The sequence below is a fragment of the Eucyclogobius newberryi genome, unplaced genomic scaffold, assembly GCF_026437365.1.
Source record: "Eucyclogobius newberryi isolate DKJ021-1_F unplaced genomic scaffold, fEucNew1.0.hap1 SCAF_1, whole genome shotgun sequence".
Classification (NCBI taxonomy): domain Eukaryota; kingdom Metazoa; phylum Chordata; class Actinopteri; order Gobiiformes; family Gobiidae; genus Eucyclogobius; species Eucyclogobius newberryi.
The window spans coordinates 14,531,880-14,553,079 of record NW_027315723.1 but is presented as its reverse complement, the minus strand read 5'-3'; the positions used below and the strand labels follow the sequence as shown (position 1 = coordinate 14,553,079).

General features: G+C 38.4%; 1 protein-coding gene across 2 annotated transcripts in view; it reads right to left on the bottom strand.

The window, feature by feature from the left end:
* Positions 1-2,106: 2,106 nt before the first annotated feature.
* The window catches only part of LOC140346403 (interleukin-1 receptor accessory protein-like 1), a 351,979-nt gene continuing 332,885 nt past the window's right edge, over positions 2,107-21,200 (bottom strand). Inside the window, exons 8-12 of one of the 2 annotated variants that reach the window (XM_072432477.1) lie at positions 20,018-20,163; positions 12,701-12,847; positions 7,663-7,833; positions 6,078-6,122; positions 2,107-3,640 (exon numbers count right to left, since the gene is read on the bottom strand). In XM_072432477.1, coding sequence (XP_072288578.1) covers positions 2,910-3,640; positions 6,078-6,122; positions 7,663-7,833; positions 12,701-12,847; positions 20,018-20,163 — 1,240 coding nt within the window. In that variant the 3' untranslated portion in view covers positions 2,107-2,909. The remainder of the gene's footprint in view (positions 3,641-6,077; positions 6,123-7,662; positions 7,834-12,700; positions 12,848-20,017; positions 20,164-21,200) is intronic. The other variant, XM_072432558.1, reaches the window with a different exon arrangement.

Genomic DNA, 21,200 nt, shown 5'->3' with positions numbered 1-21,200 from the left:
TAATACTAAAATATTGCGATTTATCATTAAAGGTTGCAATTATCATTAAAAAAAAGATTCTGGTCACATTTTAAACATGCCGAGGAGTATTAAACCTTTTGAGAGGCTGAAATTTGAACTCTGCATTTCAGAATAAGTTGGTGGGGAAAAGTAGTGGTATAATACCTCGATCTAAACCTTGATTTAATCCGTTATAGTGAACAAACACTGAAAGGATTTGAAGCTCCCATACTTGAACTCTCAAATACCTGATCATTACAAATAAATTAGATAAATGCTACATAAATAACCTTAGTCAAAGTAAAAATTAAATGGTGCCCCCTTAAACCTCTACAAACTTTTCTGTAAACGTGAATGCTTCTGGATGCATTTTAAAATGTGACCTGGAGCTGAATTTTGATTGACCCTTATTCCTGTCGTGAATTAATCCAGGTTCCAAACTCAAATCGATCAACATTTGAAATGTGTCGTGGTCTCTGAGGAAAGTCTTGGACACATCACAAGTGAACAAAAATATCGTAAATGTGGCTTTATTAATAACAGTATCTCTTTTAATGAACATTGCAGATACATAATAGAAAACAAAATCAAATACCATAGAGGCGTAATAGTCTCAATAATCGTGAAAGTGCCTGGAATAGTTCTGTGCTCTATAACGACATTGTTATTCATGTTCCAAATTCATCCAAAACATGACTTTATTCACTCTGCTTTTCAAAGTAAGAGCATTTAAACTGAAATGTAAATGTAGTGTGACTCTGAAAAATTATAAAATATAATGATCACAAGTGTTAAATTTTGAAGTTACAGGAACAAGCAATTAAAATAAAGTCTAATACGATTTTTGTTGACCTAAGAAATTGTTTTACAAACAAAAAAATGGCTTTTCAAAATGAGTACGCACTTCTATATTGATAACATTCTAAATGAGGGCTCTTACTTTGAAAATCCCCTTGAATAACCATATTTGTATTATGGCTCGATTGTCTTTGTCTTCTTACCTTGATTATATTTACACATTTAGAGCCGTTTTGGGAATGACTTGGGCCTGGGTAGATTGATCTTTTTTTCCAATATTTTCTTCCATTTACTTTCTTGTATTGCACTGAGCGTGTTTATCCAGGCCAGTAAAAAAAATCACACTAAAATACCCAAAACAAAGACTGAAACATTTTCAATAAAACATGGGAAAAAGACTAGATAGATTTAATTATTGTAATGATTTTGCATATTTTGTTTGGCACAAGACTCTTGTCATGAGTACTGCGTGGAGTGAGGTGACGTTAGAGGGACGATGGCGTCTCGGGCCTTTTTCTGACGAGTCTTATGACATCGGTCGCCTTTTGGCTAATGGCAAGATATTTGAACAATAATAAATTTGCAAGCAGGATTTTTTTATTTGACCTTTTCTTCCATAAGAGTAGACTGGGACATTTGCCCTCTTTTCTAGTCCAGGTTGTAGTCGTCCTACATTGCATACTGTTGTTGCCTTTTAAGACGGTTGTTAATGACAGTGATTGGTGGTTTTGTCAGTCAGATGCATAAATATAATAAGTACCTGGTAAGTATTGGTATGACAGATGTTTCTGTCTTTACATACATCATTGTGTAGATATGTAATAGGATGATTATGCCAATTACAAACTTTTCCAAGTGTTTTGTAGCTAAGCATGTTTTTGTTTTCATTTTAGTCGGGAGCAACCAAGCAAAAGACGGATCATTCGAAGATGGACAAATGACAGCGGCGACAACACGGATGAGCTGCTTTAGCCCTCGACAGCTGCGTTCAGAGAGAAAACAAGGGAATATTTCAGCTCCTGTTGTATGCACAGATCAGCCATAACATTACGAATAGTCAGAAATATTTTTACCATATTGCCGGTACATTTTACCATAGGTCAACATAGTTTGACTGGTGTTGGGTAAATTGGCTGTGCACATCAGCGCCACTGTTTTTGTTCCCATTTGATAAATGGGGGGTTTGCAAAGTTGCTCCAAAATAAAAAAAAAATTAGGGATTAAGCGGTTTTATGTTGCCAGGTTCAGTTTATGTCTGCAGTCTAATCCTTAAAAGTGTTTGAGTGGAACTAGCCCTGGCGCTTGTCCAGAGCCAGTGTGACATTGATTCAATAATGGATGTCTGAAGAAGTCGACACAATTTGTTGTGTCATGGCCCCATGTTGTTGTCATGACAGTTGCGGTGTAGGGCAAGACGTTTAGTGAAAAACCCATTTTATTTTGATCCTTTATCTACTCTTATGCATTGTCACAAAAACAAAATGTACCTCCGTATCCATCTTCTACTTTATAAGTTCTCTAAGCAAACATCCCTCAGTTATAAAAATATACTTTTTTCATAAAATAATACACAATAATTAGACTTTTCAGTGATATAATCTTCTGTTAAGGTAAATAGCAAGGCTGTTTTTTAAACATAAAATGTGACGAAGTGAAGCCCAGCACCTTGAGTCTTTTTCAAAATCAGTCATTTCAAAATCCATGGACTCTTGTTTTGCATATTCCAGTTTGGAGTCCATTCTGGAAATCTGTGAAATCAGCCAAAAAACATCCAAAAGTCCCGGAGTTTTTGACCCATCGTCAACAAATGAAGATAAAGGTAACATCCACACATCTCTCAGGCTTCACTTTTCATATGAGGGAATAAAGATCCAAACAATGAGAAAACCAAAATAGTGGTCCCAAACACAGATGCTACAAAGAATTAGAAAAAGATATTTACAAACCCTGTTTTCCTGGTCGGGTAATGATAGTTGGCTTGTGTTACTGAGTTTCTTACAGGCATACAAAGTCCTCCCTCGGCTCTAATCGGACCAAAACAAGACCCAGTATAGCGTCTGGTCCCTGTTCCCTGGTGCAAGGAGCAGTAGCGTGAGCGTCGCAGTCCTGTGTCACCAGATCACAGAGGAGATGCTGGTTTCGCGGGGCAGGAGAGGCAGCATGGCGTTGTTGCCGGCGTGGCTCTCCTCCATGCTCTGTTGCCGTGGTGACCTGCCTTGCGGTCGCTGGCCGTTGAGCAGCGTCATGGGGATGTTGCAGTAGGTGTGCTGATTGCCGAGCGTGGTGGACAGCGGTGGTAGAGTGCCCCCTGGAGGCAGGTCGTAGTCGTAGCCGCGGTAGTAGTGCTTCTGTTGCCTCAGCTGGGTGTGGCAGGTGCCGAAAGATGAACGCAGGTCGGGGTGCGCAGTCGCCATCGCTGTGGAGGTTGCCATGGAGATCGCCGAGACCGTCTGCAGCTCGCCGAAGGGGCCCTGTTCGCTCACGTCCAGCACTTGCTCGTGGGAGATGGTCAGCGGGCCCTCCAAGCGCTTGAACGGCATCTCGTACAAAAGCTGCTTCCAGAACTTGGAGCTGAGTTTGTTGCTTTTGGGGCCGCGCCACTTGATGACGGTGAGCAGTTTGATGGTGTGTTTGAGCGCCTCCACTTCCTGGTAGTTCATGATGCCGCGAAGCTCGGCACACTCGATGAGAATGACCTTGATCTCGCCCGTCACCAGCATGTTCCGGAGGCGCGTCTCCAGCTCAAAGATGCTCCAGCCCCTCCGCACCACGTAGCTGGGTGTCATGACGATGATCAGACGCTTGCTCTGGTCCACACACCGAGCCACGTCCTCGATATACGCTGGGAATGTAAAGCAAACGTGTAAGAAGGTAGCAATACTGCAATGCCCTTTACTGTGTAGAGCTGCCAAAACCTGGACAAATTAAGTAGAACTGAGTTTGTGCCAATCTTATTTCATAAAATACATTCTGGCAAGTTGAACCCATGACGTTTACAAAGTTAGAACATTTTCTGACTGAAGAAACTGTTCCTCCTTCAGGCCAGGAACTTTAAAAATAACAAGTACTGCAACTGTTCCAAATTTAAAAAAAGTGTTGCGCTTGTACAGTGACTAACTTCAATTGTCCAAGTCCCTCCTCGATTAAAACAGATGTAACAGAGAAATAAACATTGCGTAAACATTTTGAAGATTGGCTCTTCTATGCTACAGGCCAACATGAGAAAAAGTACTGCTCAACATTTAACACCAGCAGCATTTCCAATTCATTTGAAGTAAGAGAAAGCATAAGAGTCATTCAAATTAACACGGTGCATTTTAAATGGACTAATGCAGCAGGTGATTTGAAGCCTTGAGGAGAATTCTGATTTAGCAGATTAAATCTAGTTAGCACTCTAGTTGCCCACATGGACTAGTGCCCATGTCACCTCCAAGCCTCATTTAGCCCCGTCTCCGTCCACTCAAATGATCAGTCTGTGTACATATCTATAAGCTAATTCTATCAAAAGAAACTGCATTACTGCTTCTGTTGACAGGAATGGAAAAAAAAGCTTTTATTTCACTATAATAGATATGGTATCCATGAGGTTCAGGCAAACGATTCCTCCCTAATTTGAAGCATTTTATAAGGACTTTTCCACATTCAAAAGATGATATTTATTTGATTTGTGTTATTGCTGTAGCAGACGGTTGCCATCAGAAATCATTCAAATCAGCCTGAAACCCATGAATAAAAGTCAGCTACTACTGTTACTTAAAACTTATCAAACTCGACATGGTTCCCTGGCCATCAGTTAATGTTATTTAATAGAAAATGATACCTGGAGTGAGTATACATCATAAATAATCTGCTACATTTTTACATTACATCGTCATAGATTTGATATTTCAACAACTTCTATTAATAAAACCAATATAACCATCCTTTTATTTTGAAATAAATCGTCAAATAAATGAGTCGTCTGGGTTAACTACTAATCTACAACAACAGTTACAATTTCTTGAACAACTATTATAGTCATCTGCTACGACTACAACCAAACCACTGCAAATAAAATCAAACTATGAAAGGAGAAAAGGTATAAATCACGTGTTACTCGCTCTTGTATTCACAAACTAAAGGTTTTTTTGGCCACTGGCACATTTTACACCAGAAGTGAAACGGGGTGGACTGTTCTGCCACATCAGCACTCATCCCAAAGCATCAGATGGACTCTTAGGAATTTGCAATCATAATTCATGTTTCAAAATTGAATAAAGACAGAATTTAGCAGTCTGACTCTTGTCACAAGTGTCTACTTTAACTACAACTACTAATGCCACACAACTGAAAATAATCTACAAAAAACACAAATAACCCAAAATAAAACGTCAGATTTGGTTTGCCGCTCTATAATTGCCCCTCAATGCTGCAATTTCCCACAATTTGTCCCCCGGGCTAAAACGTCTCAGCAGATTCAGGAGCTCATTCAGTTTGACCAACGAGGCGAAACTACGGCATATTTAATCTTTGCCATAAGCACCAGGAAATTAGCCAAGGGAATTAGCTTATAGCAGGCGTGCTATGCATCTTGTGCTCTTTCTGAATTGATTACATGCAAATCTTAGTTTTGACCAATATAGAAAACATTACTAATAATGATGTATTACAGATATTGAGCTTGGCTACAATTCTATCTACTGCACAAATGATCTCCACAGCGTTTCCCTTGAACTAGACATTGTATAGATATAATTTGTCTAAAACGTTATTTTTTTTCCTAACCGTAAACTCTGACCAGAACAAGCCCAGGGAAAAATACACATTTGCTTATGACAAATGCATTTAACTTATGTAGAAATAGCTACACGTCTTTTCAGAGATGGTATTAAAGGTTTTATTCCCTCAGCCAAGTCTCTCTAATGTGGGTCGAAGGTTAAAGTCGTGGCCATCATTCCTTCATATTTTACGTCCAGGTTTTGACAAGTGAACTACGGCTGTGCCACTAGGTCGTAACTCTGATGAAGCAGCCGGGAGATTTAAAACACTACTTTGCATTTGCTGACATCAAATTTTTATATATTTTTTCAAACATTGACCTAATGACTGGAGATCATGGGGTCTTCTATTAAATGGCTAAAAACTAGTGGGTACTACTTCCAATCATTTGACCAGTAACTTATTCTTAACCTTTAGAGACCACTTACACATAGTATTACTTTTGTAAATGAATTGTGTTTGCTAAACTAAACGGAGCATCAATGCTGTCTGAGGCACGTCAAAGATCTGGAGTGAAGTACCTCTAAGTAGCCTGGTGTCATCCTGGAAATGATCATTGGTGAAACCTAAACATAAATATTTCACATTTCAAAGTCGGGTTAAAAGAAACACACATTTAGGTGGGAACTCAAATCTGGCATAAACCGTTCTGATCCAGGCCATGTTTGACCAGTTTATTCCAGTTTAATATGGGACTTGCAGCATAAAAAAGTCAAGTGAGATTTTTAAATTGCTGTCTAAAAGACGAATGAGGAAGATGAGAACATTATGTCACTAACGCCCGGTCTGCATCTTGAGATTGTGTTATGCTAATGCTTGAGATGCTAATGCTTGAGATGCTAATGCTTGAGATGCTAATGCTTGAGATGCTAGTGCGAGTCCAATGGGATCTAGAGCTAATCTTTGCACATAAAGACACATAAGACAAAGTAGCTGGTTTAGCGTTACTTGTGGTTCCTCCCAATCCTTGCATTTTTATGCCATTTTCCCATATCACAGAAGTCCCAATACGTCACAGCACAGAATAGTAAAGACATGTCCAATTATTAGTAATGGGGGAGTGTGCGTGCGGGGACGGACGGCAGATGCAAGTATTGAAATGAAGACTAATAACATTGCGATAACATCAAATTAAAATAAGCTTTTGATGAGTTAATCCAAAATAAAGTACCACACATGCAGAAATATCCATGCGAAAGAGGCTGTGGTTTTGAACAATCTAATTCAACATGGAAAATTGGAACAAAAATATGCAAAAGGTGAAAATATTACTGGCCCAATATTCATACTACAATTTTCTTTATTTAATTTAGCTAATGTCTCATCGACAAAAATAGACTGGCAGCTTATTATCACAACACTGTATTATAGTATATTGTTACTACTTTGCCTACATACTGCTATTACATGTTACTACATATAATATAAACTATTTCATATTTACTACTACTGCAACCACCATTACAAAACATACCGCTACAAAAACAGCCATTGTAATAGTAGTAGTACTATGTCTGTTACCTAGTTACTGTACTAGTACTAGCTACTACACAACTACAAATTACTACTAGCAGTACAACAACTAACAATATGTACAATTTCCTACTAATATTATGACTAACCACAACTACTAAAACTTCAACAACAACAGTACTGCTAGTGCTGTCACTAAATACCTGATGGTTAAGTTTACCAGTTGTACTTCTATTACCATAGTCATTTATATCGTGGTGGGAATAACTGACTGTTACCATGTGCGCTTCACTTCAAGACTGTTATATAAAAAGACATAAAATGTACTTAAAATGTAACTACTGCATACAATTATTTTTAATATCTACTACAAATATATTAAAATAACTGAGCCATTACCATCATTATAACTGCTCATTATTGCTGCTACAGTTTCACAAAAGCAAAGCTATAATTATTACCTTCAAACTCCGGCACGACAGCTGTGTAAAACTAAAACTATGTAAATGATACTAAAATAGTGTTTTGCAGGCCTTAGTCACAACACCACGACACAGATGGACCATGAACACACCACGAGCCACAGACACATGCCACGAGACGTTCAGGCGCGCAGGAGAAGAGAGCGCTTACTTCCTGTGGGGATCAAGTCCCTGTCTGGAATGAAGAGTTTATACCCGTAGTGCTTCTCCAGGACCTCGGGCAAGATCTCCAGGGCGAAGCGCTCCTCCTCGCGGGTCTCTTGGCTCCACTGGTCCGGGTCCACTTTAGTGTAGGACAGGTACGCGTCGTAGTCTTTGTTATCTGGAAAAAAACAGAAAAATGTGGATTAAAAGGACAAAATGTAGTTTATTTACTTCTTTTTTTTTTTTACATAAACATATTCTTGTTAGCGGCCTCGCCTCTGCACAGATCTGAACTGTAACGTTGTCGGCGGTACCTACTTGTCACCATGGAGAAGTTTCATGTCATGTTTGTAACTTTAAATGCAGATGCATATTTTTTAACGTTCATACCGAAATTAAACCTGTTAAAGTTTGTTTTATATCGATAATCAAAGAAACTTTCCCTTGTGGATAAATAAAGTCATTTGAATTCTAATGTAAAAGGAGTAGTTCATCTGTTGATAAGGAAAAGCCACAATAAGGAAACTTCAGCTCGGTCATTGGTCGTCTATTGGCCACATGTAAAGAGACAGTCTTGTTTGAATGTTACTAAGGAATTACAGTAGTACTATCTATTAAGTATCTATTACAGTGTACAATTGATTTATCATAAGCTGCCTCATTACTCCAATTGACCTTTTTATAGGAGAAAATGGCAGCAGACTTCCTGATGTAATCTTTTTTTTAAATCCATAGATACCCAAGTTGCAGGGAAAAGAAACACATTTGAGTCCACCAAAAACTAAACTAGCTTGAAGAATTCAAAGTAGAACTGGACGTTCTCCCTCCACCACACAGTTTATGCTCGGTCGTGTCTGTGCTACAGCTCCACCTCACATAAAGTATAATATATATCGTATGCAGCCTAGAGGTAAACCTAAACATCTGAACTCACAATAGACAGGATTTGTCTGGACCACATTAGCATAAACAGAAGCTGCAATAGTCTGGACCGCTAACACGAAGCAAACTCCATATATAATGATTTCAATGTTTTGTTTTGTTTTGTTTTGCAGTTTATTCAGTTTAGTTCAGGGGAATAATACTTTGCATCTGAACGAGGCGAGAAGCAGTAATTAAATTTAGTGTAAAATGGGAGTTTGGTGCAGTGCTGTTATGTCGTGAATATTTAGGGACCTTTTGTTAAAAATAATTATTGTTCAAAGATGTAAGAGGAGAGGAAGCTGAACTGAAGAAAAGTTTACCATTTAAAAAAAAAAAAAAGGACCAAAAACACACTTCCTACTAATGTTTGATCACATCTGATTCACACGTTCCAATATTAGATCAATCTTGAATAAAGCTATTGTATTCCATCTTATTTACACCAAAAGTCCTGGCATTATCCAACATTACCCTATATTTTCCTGAACAATTTGCGGAAAATATTGAATTGTATTAATGATAGTTCACTGTACACATTTCAAAACCCATCCAGGAGCGTTTACATCTGAGAAAAGACTGAAATCTTTGTAGAGGTCTAAACTACAGGGGTGGCAGCTTTCAGACACAATAAGACCCCATTTAAGGTCTCTGTAAGGGACATTGTATCACCCAAATAATTAGGCTAATTTGCATGTTTGAGTATTGAATCCACCGTCATTGTATCGCTGGGCAACTACATTAAGACTACTATTAATACAACTACCGTCATTACCGCTACTGCAACGTCTGCAGGATCAGCTGTTCAGCATTTTGGACCTCCAACTTCGGGCCTTGAAAAGACGTCTTCCTCCATCGATCATTGTTATTCAGCTAGCACGGCGCGGCGCAGATGCTAACCCTTTATCTGGATGCAGGTGTAGCGGCTCGGTGGAGGTGCAGTGATCTAATCTAAAGCATTGCACCCATGGGACATCCGGAGGCGGCCTGCTGTGTCTTATTGAACCTAAACCTTTTATAGGGAGGAACAAATCGAAAATCTGTTCCTCTCGTCCCGGCGCTCACTCGGGGTGGCGCAATTAAAATGGACACTGGCGGGTGAATTTGGCGTTTGGAGTTCAAGGAGGATTTTTTTCCCTGCAGTTTCAGTCGCACATAAAAGGAGCCTGTGGATTGAACGATTTAAAGGTAAAGTCGTAGGACCATGGAGCATTATGACGTTACTGCAGCGAGGAGCAGGAACGAGAACAAGAACAGGGAAGAATCACACATTACACACAGCTTTAAAGGTGCAATATGGAACATTTCTGCCATTAGTCTACATGTCTTTGCCTGGCATTCCACAGTATGGCATTTATCCATCTTGCTTTTATCCAATGACTGGTGTTTTTAGCTGAAAACATGATCTTTTACTGTGAGCAGTGTCGCCTCTACACAGATCTGACCCGTTAGCCTGGTGGCGTCACCTGCTGGTCTCCATGTTACATCTTGAAAGCAAAAATGTTCCTTATAGAATTATTTCTTCAACACTTGTGTGTGTTTTTTTTTTTAACTTTCAGAACGTTTGAGTTCTTAAAATGGTAAAAAGTAAAGAAAATTAAGGATTTCACCATGATGTCAATAATTGTGAATATTTTTTAAATTGTGATGTTTCTTTGGACAATTGCAGCACTAAAAAAGAAAATGTATATTGTAACCTACTTCCCCATTAGTAAATCATCGTCATGGAAAAATGGATTCATTCATTGTTCCTTAAAACTGCCTCTCCACAGAGTCATATTTGCCTCGCTTTGATGACCACATGAATCCAACCAATTACACACTTACATTTCCCCCTAAAACCGTAAACAGAGCCTAACCCTATTATCCATTCTTTCCCACTTTAAATACCTCCCGCTCCCCACCGTCTTTGGCCCTGTTCCTCTCTGAACCAATCTCATGAGCACAGTTCACTGCCCGAGCCGGTGCTTCTGAGACTCGTTACAGAGAAATCAAATTAAAACCTCCTCCTCGTCTGGAGTTTGAACATTTTGGGCCATGATTCGTCCTCATGGTCCAATAACACCCGCCTTTATTTAACTTCTGCTGATGAGGTCCCCAAGTTAATGTTTCAGTCTGGTATAGGGCATTATTCACTATGGCAACATGATCATACGCTGCTAAGATGACAGACTGCACTGCACTTCACACACACATGCTATTTTCATTTAAAGGCTCCAAAGATTACTTTAAAATCTGCAATCTCTCTAGAATACAAGCTTTAAACATCTCTGAACAACCTCACACATTTATCTTTGTTTAATTCTCTCCTGGTTATAAGAAATATTGTTCTTCAACAGAATATATCATTTGTTTTAGTATTTGCTGTACGTTTTCAAAAGCATTCCTACTTATGTACAGGCCACAAACTATTTCATCTCATGCACAATCTTTTGGAATTTACCAATGTGCAAGATGACTAAAATGATATATTTTAGTCATCTTTTAGTATTGTCACATCCAACACTGATAATTATGTGTTCCTTACTACACTTACTTTACCATTTGTCAAATGTGTCACTGATTTTGCCATTTCCTACAAAAATGTCTTGTTTACCGACCTAAAGAGTCCTCGATGTTTACCAAGTCTTACTCAGAAAACAGCAAGCTTCAAATGTTTGAAGGTTTTGCCACTCGGCTTCCTGTTGCGATGTCTGGCTTGTGATTACTTTAAATACAAGCTTGCAAATGGGAGTCAAAAGGCAACACCATCAAAGATTTGTCATGGCATTTTTACATTTATTTTGCATCTAATTTGTGTTTCTAAGTCACACACACAGGTGGGCGTGGCTGCAGCAGGGAAGAGAAACACTATCAGTTTTTAGCATAATATCTGAACACCGACCTTAGCATTAGCATACAGACTGTTGCTAATGGTGTGTGGGACCAAGATGTTTGTTTTAAGAATAATTTGACAATGATGATACATTTTTGAAGAACATTTCTACATGTTAAAATAAAACCGTCTATATATTGTTTTAATTATCGAGTCAAGTATTTGAATGTGATTTAAATAAATGTGTATGAACCACAGAAAGGAGAAGGCTTGGAGTTAGTTTGCGATTTGGGAGTGAACTGTGAGTAATCTGTCTTTGTAATAATAAATACAGTGAACCCTCGTTTATTGCGGGGGTTACGTTCCAAAACGAACCCGCAATAGGCAAAATCCACGAAGTAGAAACCTTTATTTTTTTACAGTTATTATACAATGAAATACTCCATAAAACATTGAAGCTCACGCGCGCCGCTCTCACCGGCCTCGCAAACTTCAATTTGGCAAGCGTTTTTACGTTTGTGTACATATTAATCCATAACGTTATTGACACACAGGTAGAGAAGACACGGAGAGACTGTTAAGCCAATCAGAATGCAGAACACAATGCACGATGCAAATCCGCGAAACAGCGAGTCCGCGAAAAGTGAACCGCGTTATAACGAGGGATTACTGTACACAGTTCTAGTACTAGTTTTCTGTATGAATATTAAACTATCGGCTGCACAGAGCATGTCTTACATCAACAACAGCCATGAAATCATATGTGACGTTACAATATGTTCTCCATTCGTTATATAAAAAAAAAGGTCAGTAAATGTGTTTTATTCATATTCAATCCTTCTAGTAACTCGTACACTTGAATAGCACCAATACAGCTGTTTACTGCAGTATGAATGAATCGAAATTGCAATTTCAATTGTAATCAAATAGCAGATGTTCCCATAAAGAGGAAAGAGATACAACCTTCCTACTCTGTAGTTTAGAACTCTACAAACTTAATATGGGATTCTATGGGAAGTTTAGCTTCAGTTTGACTTGTTCAAAATGTGCACTCTGAACCGATTTTGGATTTGAAAACATATTGCAGATCTAACCACAATACTTTATAGAAATGTGTATAGAAAACACACAATTTGACTTTTATAATTGTTATTTTTTGTGCATCCCTATTGCATTCAGGTATTCATGTAGTTCACTGTGTAACATTAGGATTCACCAGTTCACCTCCACATACAGATATATCAGTACGTATATAGACTGAAGAAAATTCAAGATGTCTGCTCAGTTTTACGCCATAACTGTGTCTCACCTCCGTCGAGGTCCTCGCTGCCGAAGTGCGTCCTGTAGAAGAGCATGATCTCGATGCGGTAACATTTGTACATCGTCACCAGGAAGATGAGCAGCAGCAGGATGGCCCCGAGCCCCCCGGCCAGCTCCACCGTGTACATCAACTCCGCTAGAGACAGACCAGAGAGGCGTTAGAATGGGTTGTAATGGTAAATCTGACTTGTATAGACAAGGCTCATTATCATCTTCACATATGACGGTCTCCAAAATGAGCAAAATTAAGGTTATATTAGTGCTTTTTGAATTAGAACCATAAACTCACTACAAATTTACCTTTTTATTAGATTTAAAGAGTAATGATGTGATAGCAGTAACAAATGATTTGATAAATGTTTTTTGTAAAGCCTTTCAGAACAATATTTTGGAATTTAGCAACACTGCCATTTAGTATCGTCATATATATCAAACACTCAGGTATAATTTGGTGTAAGATGTCAAAAAGAGCTTTCAAGAGTTATTATTTTAAAAAACAAATACGAGGGCGTTTACAGTGTTGCCCAAGTTAATGACAAATAACACCTTTATTTTATTGAATTATTTGGACAGAAAAATGTGTCCGTTTGTATAAATTGTCCCTGCATTTTGAATAGAATAGATTCAGATTTAGAACTCATCACTCCCGTAAATGTCTCACTCCTGATTTGACTTATAACATTACAAACATTCTCAAATAGTCCTATTAAAATGTGACATGTATGAAAGCCATAATTGTACAATAGTTGCAGTGACAATGTTTCAATCCACCAAAGTGAAACCTGTAGCTCCCGAGTCAAGCAGCACAAAACCACTTTGCCTCAAACTCCATCAGGCTGGAAAATTACACCACCCGTTTTACTCTGTTCAATTCACAAAAGCAGAAAATGTTCACTCACTTTGCTTTTTTCTTTTTCATTTTTAAATCAAAGTCTGTTACCGCACAGCTCCGACATGAATACTGAACAAAAAGAGAACGATTTTTCAGCCCTTTTCAAAACCTTGACCAAAAAATACATTGCATACTGTACATTCTAATAATCAATTACTGATTCACAACTTCCATTGGCCACTAAGACACGGAACACCACAAGAGCTGAACTAAAGGACCTCTGAAAGACTGCAAACGCCCCAAATAAGCGACAGTTTTGGAGATGCAATTATGTAAACGCTCATTTACCTTTTTCATTCTTGTAACACATCAGAGCTTCACCCTTCGATGGTCATAATAATCTGTACGACTGCTGCATGTGCTACTGCAGAAAAAGGCTTGCGGCTGAGAGCAAAAATGACCTCTTCATTTATCATTATGCTGCTTGGACTCAAACTCATGAAAAGCGTGGCTGGAAGAGAGAGAGAGATTCTTTGAAGAGCACAAGATGGATCCGTTTCCACTAAAACTCATTTCTGAAGAGTTATTTTCTGGAAGATACAGTGTAGAAGAGCGCAGGAGATATTTTACACAGGGAGAAATGGACTCGTATAAAGCTCAACAGTCTGAGGAGGCGCCTGGAGTTACAAGGTTATATGGCCTGGTCTTTAGGGGCTGGATCTACCATGGAGAGAAGAATATGTAATGGAAACCAAGGTCTAACAATATACTCATGGTTATTCAGATTACAATATATAAGGGTAATTATAGTCTGTAATTCTCATATGTCCAGGAGTGGTCTATAGTAGAAAACACTTCAGAGGGAGTCAGCTGGACAATGTTTTTTCTAAATCAAGACTTCAATCAGATTCAAAATTAAAAGGATGTAAGTGGAAATATCTTGATTTTTAAAACATTGTCCAGATGACTCCCTTTAAAGCTTCGTCTGCAAGAAGTGAATAATACATTTACCGTATTTTCCAGACTACAAGTCGCACCAGCCAAAAAATACATAATAGAGAAGAAAAAACACATATTTTTAAGTCGCACTGGAGTATGAAATGCGGTTGCATGTGCGAAAATAACAAATAATATCACATATAAGTCGCTCTGGAGCATATAAGTATAAATATAAGTATAAGTCGCACCCCGGCCAAAACTATGAAAAAAATACGGCAAAACACATTCAAAAAGCAAAATTAAGCCATTCAATTCAAACTAGCACCTACTCCAAAAATGTAAAACCAAATGTATAGTGCTTTTTAATCTTACCGTTTGTCGTTTTAACTTTTACTTTTTCATTCAGACAGTTTGATTCCGTAAATCTGTTCAAGAAGAACGATGGGGAATGAATGAAAATAAATGACAGAGTTTACTGTTTGATCACGGTGTCAAAAACCCTTTTTCAGACAAAACATGTCCTTCCTGTTATTTTCCTGGATTGGACCCTGGATATTTCGTTTCACGGTCGGCTAGTTTTGCCTTGAGTCTGCTCGTGGTCCTCCTTTAGTGTCCACTCCGTCTGTCCCTGTGGTTTGGCTCCAGTGCACATAGCCGGCCTTCATTGACTGACTAATGGCACATGTATACGCTAAAACCACTGGACTTTGCTAACCCTTTGCATCTGTATCCATCAAACGTTAGCATTTAGCCTTCTCTTTGACACCTCCCATTCTAACAGATGATGGCTAACAAGACGGCGTATAGCGGTTAGCGACCTTCGAGCTAAACTGGGACAAGCAAGGTGATAAACAAAGATTCCTTGGCTATACTTTGGCCCCAGGACGTGTTTATGTGGGCAGGTGCAGTTCAGCTAACAAGCTAACGGCACATAATACTAAGAGTAGCCCTAGTCCTTCTGGCCTCCTGCTCGACTCCTTCTCCTGTTAAAGATTGGGGGCAGAGTAACAAGCAGCCCGCGAGCAAAGAAGGTAAAGGTGTCGCTGCATTGTTGAGAAACTGAAGGCTTAAACAAACAGGTTAACTAACCCGGGCTAGCTTTTAGCATTGGGGTTTTAATTACTCAATAATAGACTAATGAAGCATTTATTTATGAAGCACATTTTTGGACACATTTATTTCATTATTCGTTCCCCACCACCAATGTGTCGCATACATCGACACTGAAATAAGGTGGGTGAAGTGGCTTGCTCAAGGACACAACGGTGCACAAGGTCGAGAGGGCTAACCTTACTGTTAATAATACAAGGTCAACTCATTGGCTCACAATGTTTCACTCAAAGTTTCAGTGGAAAAGCCCAGTAGTTAATTTTTTTTCACTCGCGACCCCGAAAACAACTTTTAGCATTTGCGAGCCCCAAACATAAGAATTAGGCCACTACCCCCAATATAATACTGTTGTCTAATTGATTTCATTTTGAGGATGTAGACCAATCTAAATTGCTTTGGAAGGCCATCAAATAATAATCCACATTTATCAATTTGAAATTTTCCCAGATTGAGAACCATCGAAAGAGAAAACAGCAATAAAACAGGCCACAAAATGGTGTGTAACATTACCTGGTTTTCACACTGCACAACTGGCAGTAGGTTTGTGTTTTACACATCGTTATCTGTTAAGTTGATTGAGTTAAAGATTCAAGACCCTATATAAATGCATAGACAGACAAAGCACTGATAATCTTAACATAAAGTTGGTCAAAAAGACTTGTCATATTCCAACTTTTCCCAAAAAGTTGCTGCAAAGTCGAAATCAGGACATTTTTAAGTTGTGAGCCGTATTCTGATTGATGCTCCCCCATTCAAAAGTGTGCCACAAAAACGGGCAGAAACCTCAGCTCCCGCTGTTCCCACCAATTTCCAACCAACCAGAAAAAACATGAAAGATTTCTGAACGTTTTGTAAAGTAGGACCAGCTCACAACTATTGCGACGATATGGATTCATAACACTAAGTAGAATGTTTATGGTGGAATTGTTGTCCTTAAACTAGGCTAATCTTCTCAGAGTGGTTTAAAGCCTTCTTATAGGCTGCCATCAAAGTGCCTGAGCTTAAAAGACGGAGTATCTTACTATGTAAATGTATTCGACTTCTGCCACTGGAAGGAAGAGCCTGCAGATCTTACAAGTAAACCCAAAGTATACATTGGCACAACATGTACAAATATAAAAAAAGCACCAGCAGGAGGCGCTCGGACTACATCAGCTAAAGATTATCTGCTCTGATCGTTTAAAATATGTCAAAATGGCCAGACAGCACTGGGAAAACATAAATAAATGCAAACCTTTAAATGTGTTATGTGTTCTAAAATGCACGATTATGTTATATTCAGACTGTATATGTATGACATATACAGTATATATATATATATATATATATATATATATATATATATATATATATATATATATATATATATATATATGTATAACCATGTGCAATTCCGTCATATGTGCAATTACTGTCGTGATTCATGTGCAATTACTGTGAAATTCATCTGCAATCCATGTGCCGTCGTGACACATATTCATGTGCAATTACTGTCGTGATCACATGCAATGGTATTTATGTATTATTTTTATCTTTATTATTTTTCCCCTCCATCTCTTGTTGGGTTTTTGTCTATGGGAGTTTTTATTTACAGACTTCCTATAAGTGATCTGTTCTTTTCTTCTGTATCTGCCTCTGTATCTTCCTGCGTTACAACAATGAAATTTCCCCATGTGGGACAATAAAGGATTATCTTATCTTATCTTAACAAACACTGCTAGCCCTGAACACGTGCAATACTTGACATACTTGACTGACTTAACCATGTGCAATACCGTCATATTCATGTGCAATTACTGTCGTACTCACAAGCAATTAAGGCCATAACTGATGTAAATAAGAGTGTTTTGTTTACTTACCATTAGTATTAGTATTATTTAGTCTTATGCTAGCTATTTTTACTTTACTTTATTTAATTTTATTATTATATTATTATTTTATTTTCATCTTTATCTTTTTTCTTTTCTCTCCATTCCCTATTAAGATATGAGGAGTTTTGTTAAGAGTTTTTTTGTTTTGTTTATAAGAGTTACACCGAAATTTCCCCATGTGTGGACAATAAAGGATTATCTTATCTTATTGTCCAAAAAACGTCCTGAATAAAGCAACTAGACGATCTCGCTTTAGAAAACAAAGCAGTAGTGGTTGTCGGGGGAAGGCAGTTCTGTAATGCCTCGTAGCATTTTGCTCATAAGATAAGATAAGATAAGATAAGATAAGATATTCCTTTATTGTCCCACATGGGGAAATTTCATTGGTGCAACGCAGGTAGATACAGAGGTAGATACAGAAGAACAGATCACTTATAGGAAGTCTGAAAAACACTTTCAGTAGAAGATCTCCTATAAATAAATAAAAACTCCCATAGACAAATAAATAAATAAATACATAAATACCATTGCATGTGATCCCGACAGTAATTGCACATGAATATGTGTCACGACAGCACATAGATTGCACATGAATTTCACATGAATTGCACATGAATTCCAACAGCAATTGCACATATGACAGAGTTGCACATCAGTATTAGGTTAGGTCAGTATTGCGAGTGTTCAGTACTAACATATCTTCTTCCACTTCTTCATCTTGACACTATAAAGTTCTTGTGGTCTGCTCCCCCAGTCCAGTGAAGCTTCTCCATCAAAGTGGGATTTATGTGTTTTTTGGGAGGTCGTCGCCTGCGGTCCAACAGCTTGTCTGGCCTTTCTCCTCTAATACTTCCTCGGGCTCTAAAGGATGAATGAACTTTTTCTGCACTATCTACCAAAGCGTTCCTAGTATCCTTCCTTTTTCCTCCAGGCGTATAAAAACAACAATTCCCACAATGCCGCTGATTTGCCTCTGTGCTTTATCTGCTCACGTCAAAACCAAGGACCACTGGATTTAATGATGGACTTGTGGATGTAACAGGTCGTTATATCAGCCATTTTAAGGTCGTGACATACGCGCGTGTCCAAACCAAGGCTAATGAGATAAATACAGTACAACCGTTTTTCTGCTCCACAACACTTATTAGAACTACTATAATGGTGGGTGGAGTGGTAAAAATGTACTCAAATAATAATACAGTGACTACAATATTACTGAAGTACAAAGAAGAGGTCAAAGAAATAACTAGTAGAGTAAAAAGTATCTAAGAGTCTGTATGTAACAGTAGACGTGCCACGATAATTTCCTTATGCAACACCAACAGCCCTAGAGTAGAATATGACCAGTAAACCATTTTGTACCACATCTTCCAATAAATATCACAATGTAGCACTTAAAGAGCCACTAAATGCCAAATCTTCTTTTTTACTGATTCACTGTGTAAATGGATCTAAAACAAAGGGCTTTATTTTGACATTTTAGTTCAACATTTTTTTTTGCTTTTTAACTTCTCTGACTCATTTATAAAGTTATGCAAGTTAATTATTCAACTTCACTTATCACACTACAAGGAAATAAACATTTACTCACTAATGCAAAGAAAAAGGTGCTCACTATAAATATTGAGTCCCAAAAATGATCATGTGTTGAATAATAAGTCGTCAGTAACATTTGATTTAAAATTTGAAGTTTATGTAATTGGAAGGAAAAAACATTTGGTGCACTATATACTTTCTTGGTGGAGGGTCCACCACCTCCTTGTTTCCATGGAGATATAAAGGACTGTTAAAAATGCGCATGCGCACACTCGTCACACTCACCCCCGACCCATCTGTTGTTTCCAAGACGCCGCCTACCATCAAACCTGGTGCGGAAGCGCGCAACAGCCTACAGCTGCTACACGTGTGTTTGTTTATTAGCGAGACGGATCTTGTCTCCGCAGAATTCTGTCTCTTCTGAGCAGCTCAAACTGTCTTTCTCTGCCGTCATTTTTGTGCTGTACACTGAAGGAACTCTCTAAACACACACTGGCATATCAACCACGCATGCGCAGCAAGGGAAACGTGCTGCTATCCTGGGAACGAGCCTGCAGGTGTGCAGTAGCAAGGAATGATTGACATGTGGGAGAACTACTCGGCTGTCCACGCCACAAGGAAATGAGACTCAGATTGCGCGCCAATAATCCTCTATTATTCCTTTAATGTCTTTGCCTGGAATGTCCCACAGTGCACCACCAGGTCAAGTTACAGGTCAGATTTCTGGAGAGCTCACAATAAGATTTTTTAAAGAATAAAACTCAACAGTTAAATTAATTCAAAATACATTTCCTTGGCTTAATATAAAAGTACTACACCCCCCTGGCTACCACTGCACAACTACTACTAAAACTGCCACCACTTTTCCACTATACTTGCCAACGATACATTTGGCAATACAGCCATTTATAGCATTATGCAATCTTCTCATGAAAAGTGCTTTGGTGTGAATAAAACGACCAGCTCTTGCCCCGAGTTTTCGTGTTTACTCTGTCCAACAGTAACAGTAAACGCTCACGTTTCTTGGCCAGTTGTATGTTGGCTTGTCTTCTCCCGTTGCTGTTCTCCACGTAACACGAGTAGTTCCCGAAGTCACCCTCATCCAGAGCTTCGATGGTCAAGGAGATGGACACCTCCTGCTCCCCCAAGTGCTTCCGGATGGTCCTGCAATAGTCAGAGGAATACAATATTACAATGTTGTGGTTTGGGTATTGCATGATGAGAGTCAAGTCTTAGGTTTACATTTTTGCCAGGGTTATATGTTGTATCATAGCAAGGATCATTTTATATTAAACAAATAAACTTTGCAACGTCAAGGAAAATAAATGCACAAGTAATCAAACACCAATTACAGTATTAGTAACAATTATTGGGAACGTTTGAATGTCAAAATATTAATATTAAAATAGCTCCTTTGAATTGACAAATTGGAAAATCAACTTTTTATTTGTAAGATTTTGTTGCCCGTAGGCTTAGTTAGACAGGAGAGGAAAGTGTGAAATGGGGGATGAGAGAAAAGGGAGGGATTTGAACCCACAACACTGCACATGGAGCCTGCGCCAGTCTAAATTCATAAAAACACCATTGACTACTTTGATAAAAATATGGATTTTCTGACAGAAATGTTTGTCCCAGGGAGTCTCAGCTTGTGTCTACAATATGCATCTCCCAAATCCATAAGAGAATGATATCATTCGTTCATAAGTCATGCCACATTTTGTCCAATTTAGGCATGTTGTTGAAGGAGAACCACGTGGAAGCAACTACCTTGGACTATTCCAGAAAATTTTCTTTTAATAAAAAGGGAAATGATTACACATTAAATACTTTTACAATCTTAATAAAGTTAATCAAGGAAGTAAAGATTTATATCCATCTGAAATTTAGATTTTTTCTACGCATTTTGTTTTTCTCGGCCCTCAACCGTATAAATCATTTGCCTTTCCCTAATATTCCCCTTGATAATGACTCTCGTCTTTGTAAGTCCACAATTATCACCTTTAATGTTCCTTCATCGCTTGGTAAAACTAATTCCAAAGCACAGTACCATTTTTTTACTGTCACCATGCAACGCTATTGTGAGCTAATGTTCCACTCTATCTCGTCCCACTATCTTAGCCCGTGTAGCCATTGATCAACTACAATTACAGGAGTTTGTTGTACGCTAGCGGCCGACGGCTAGCGTCTGATAAATGTCCGCG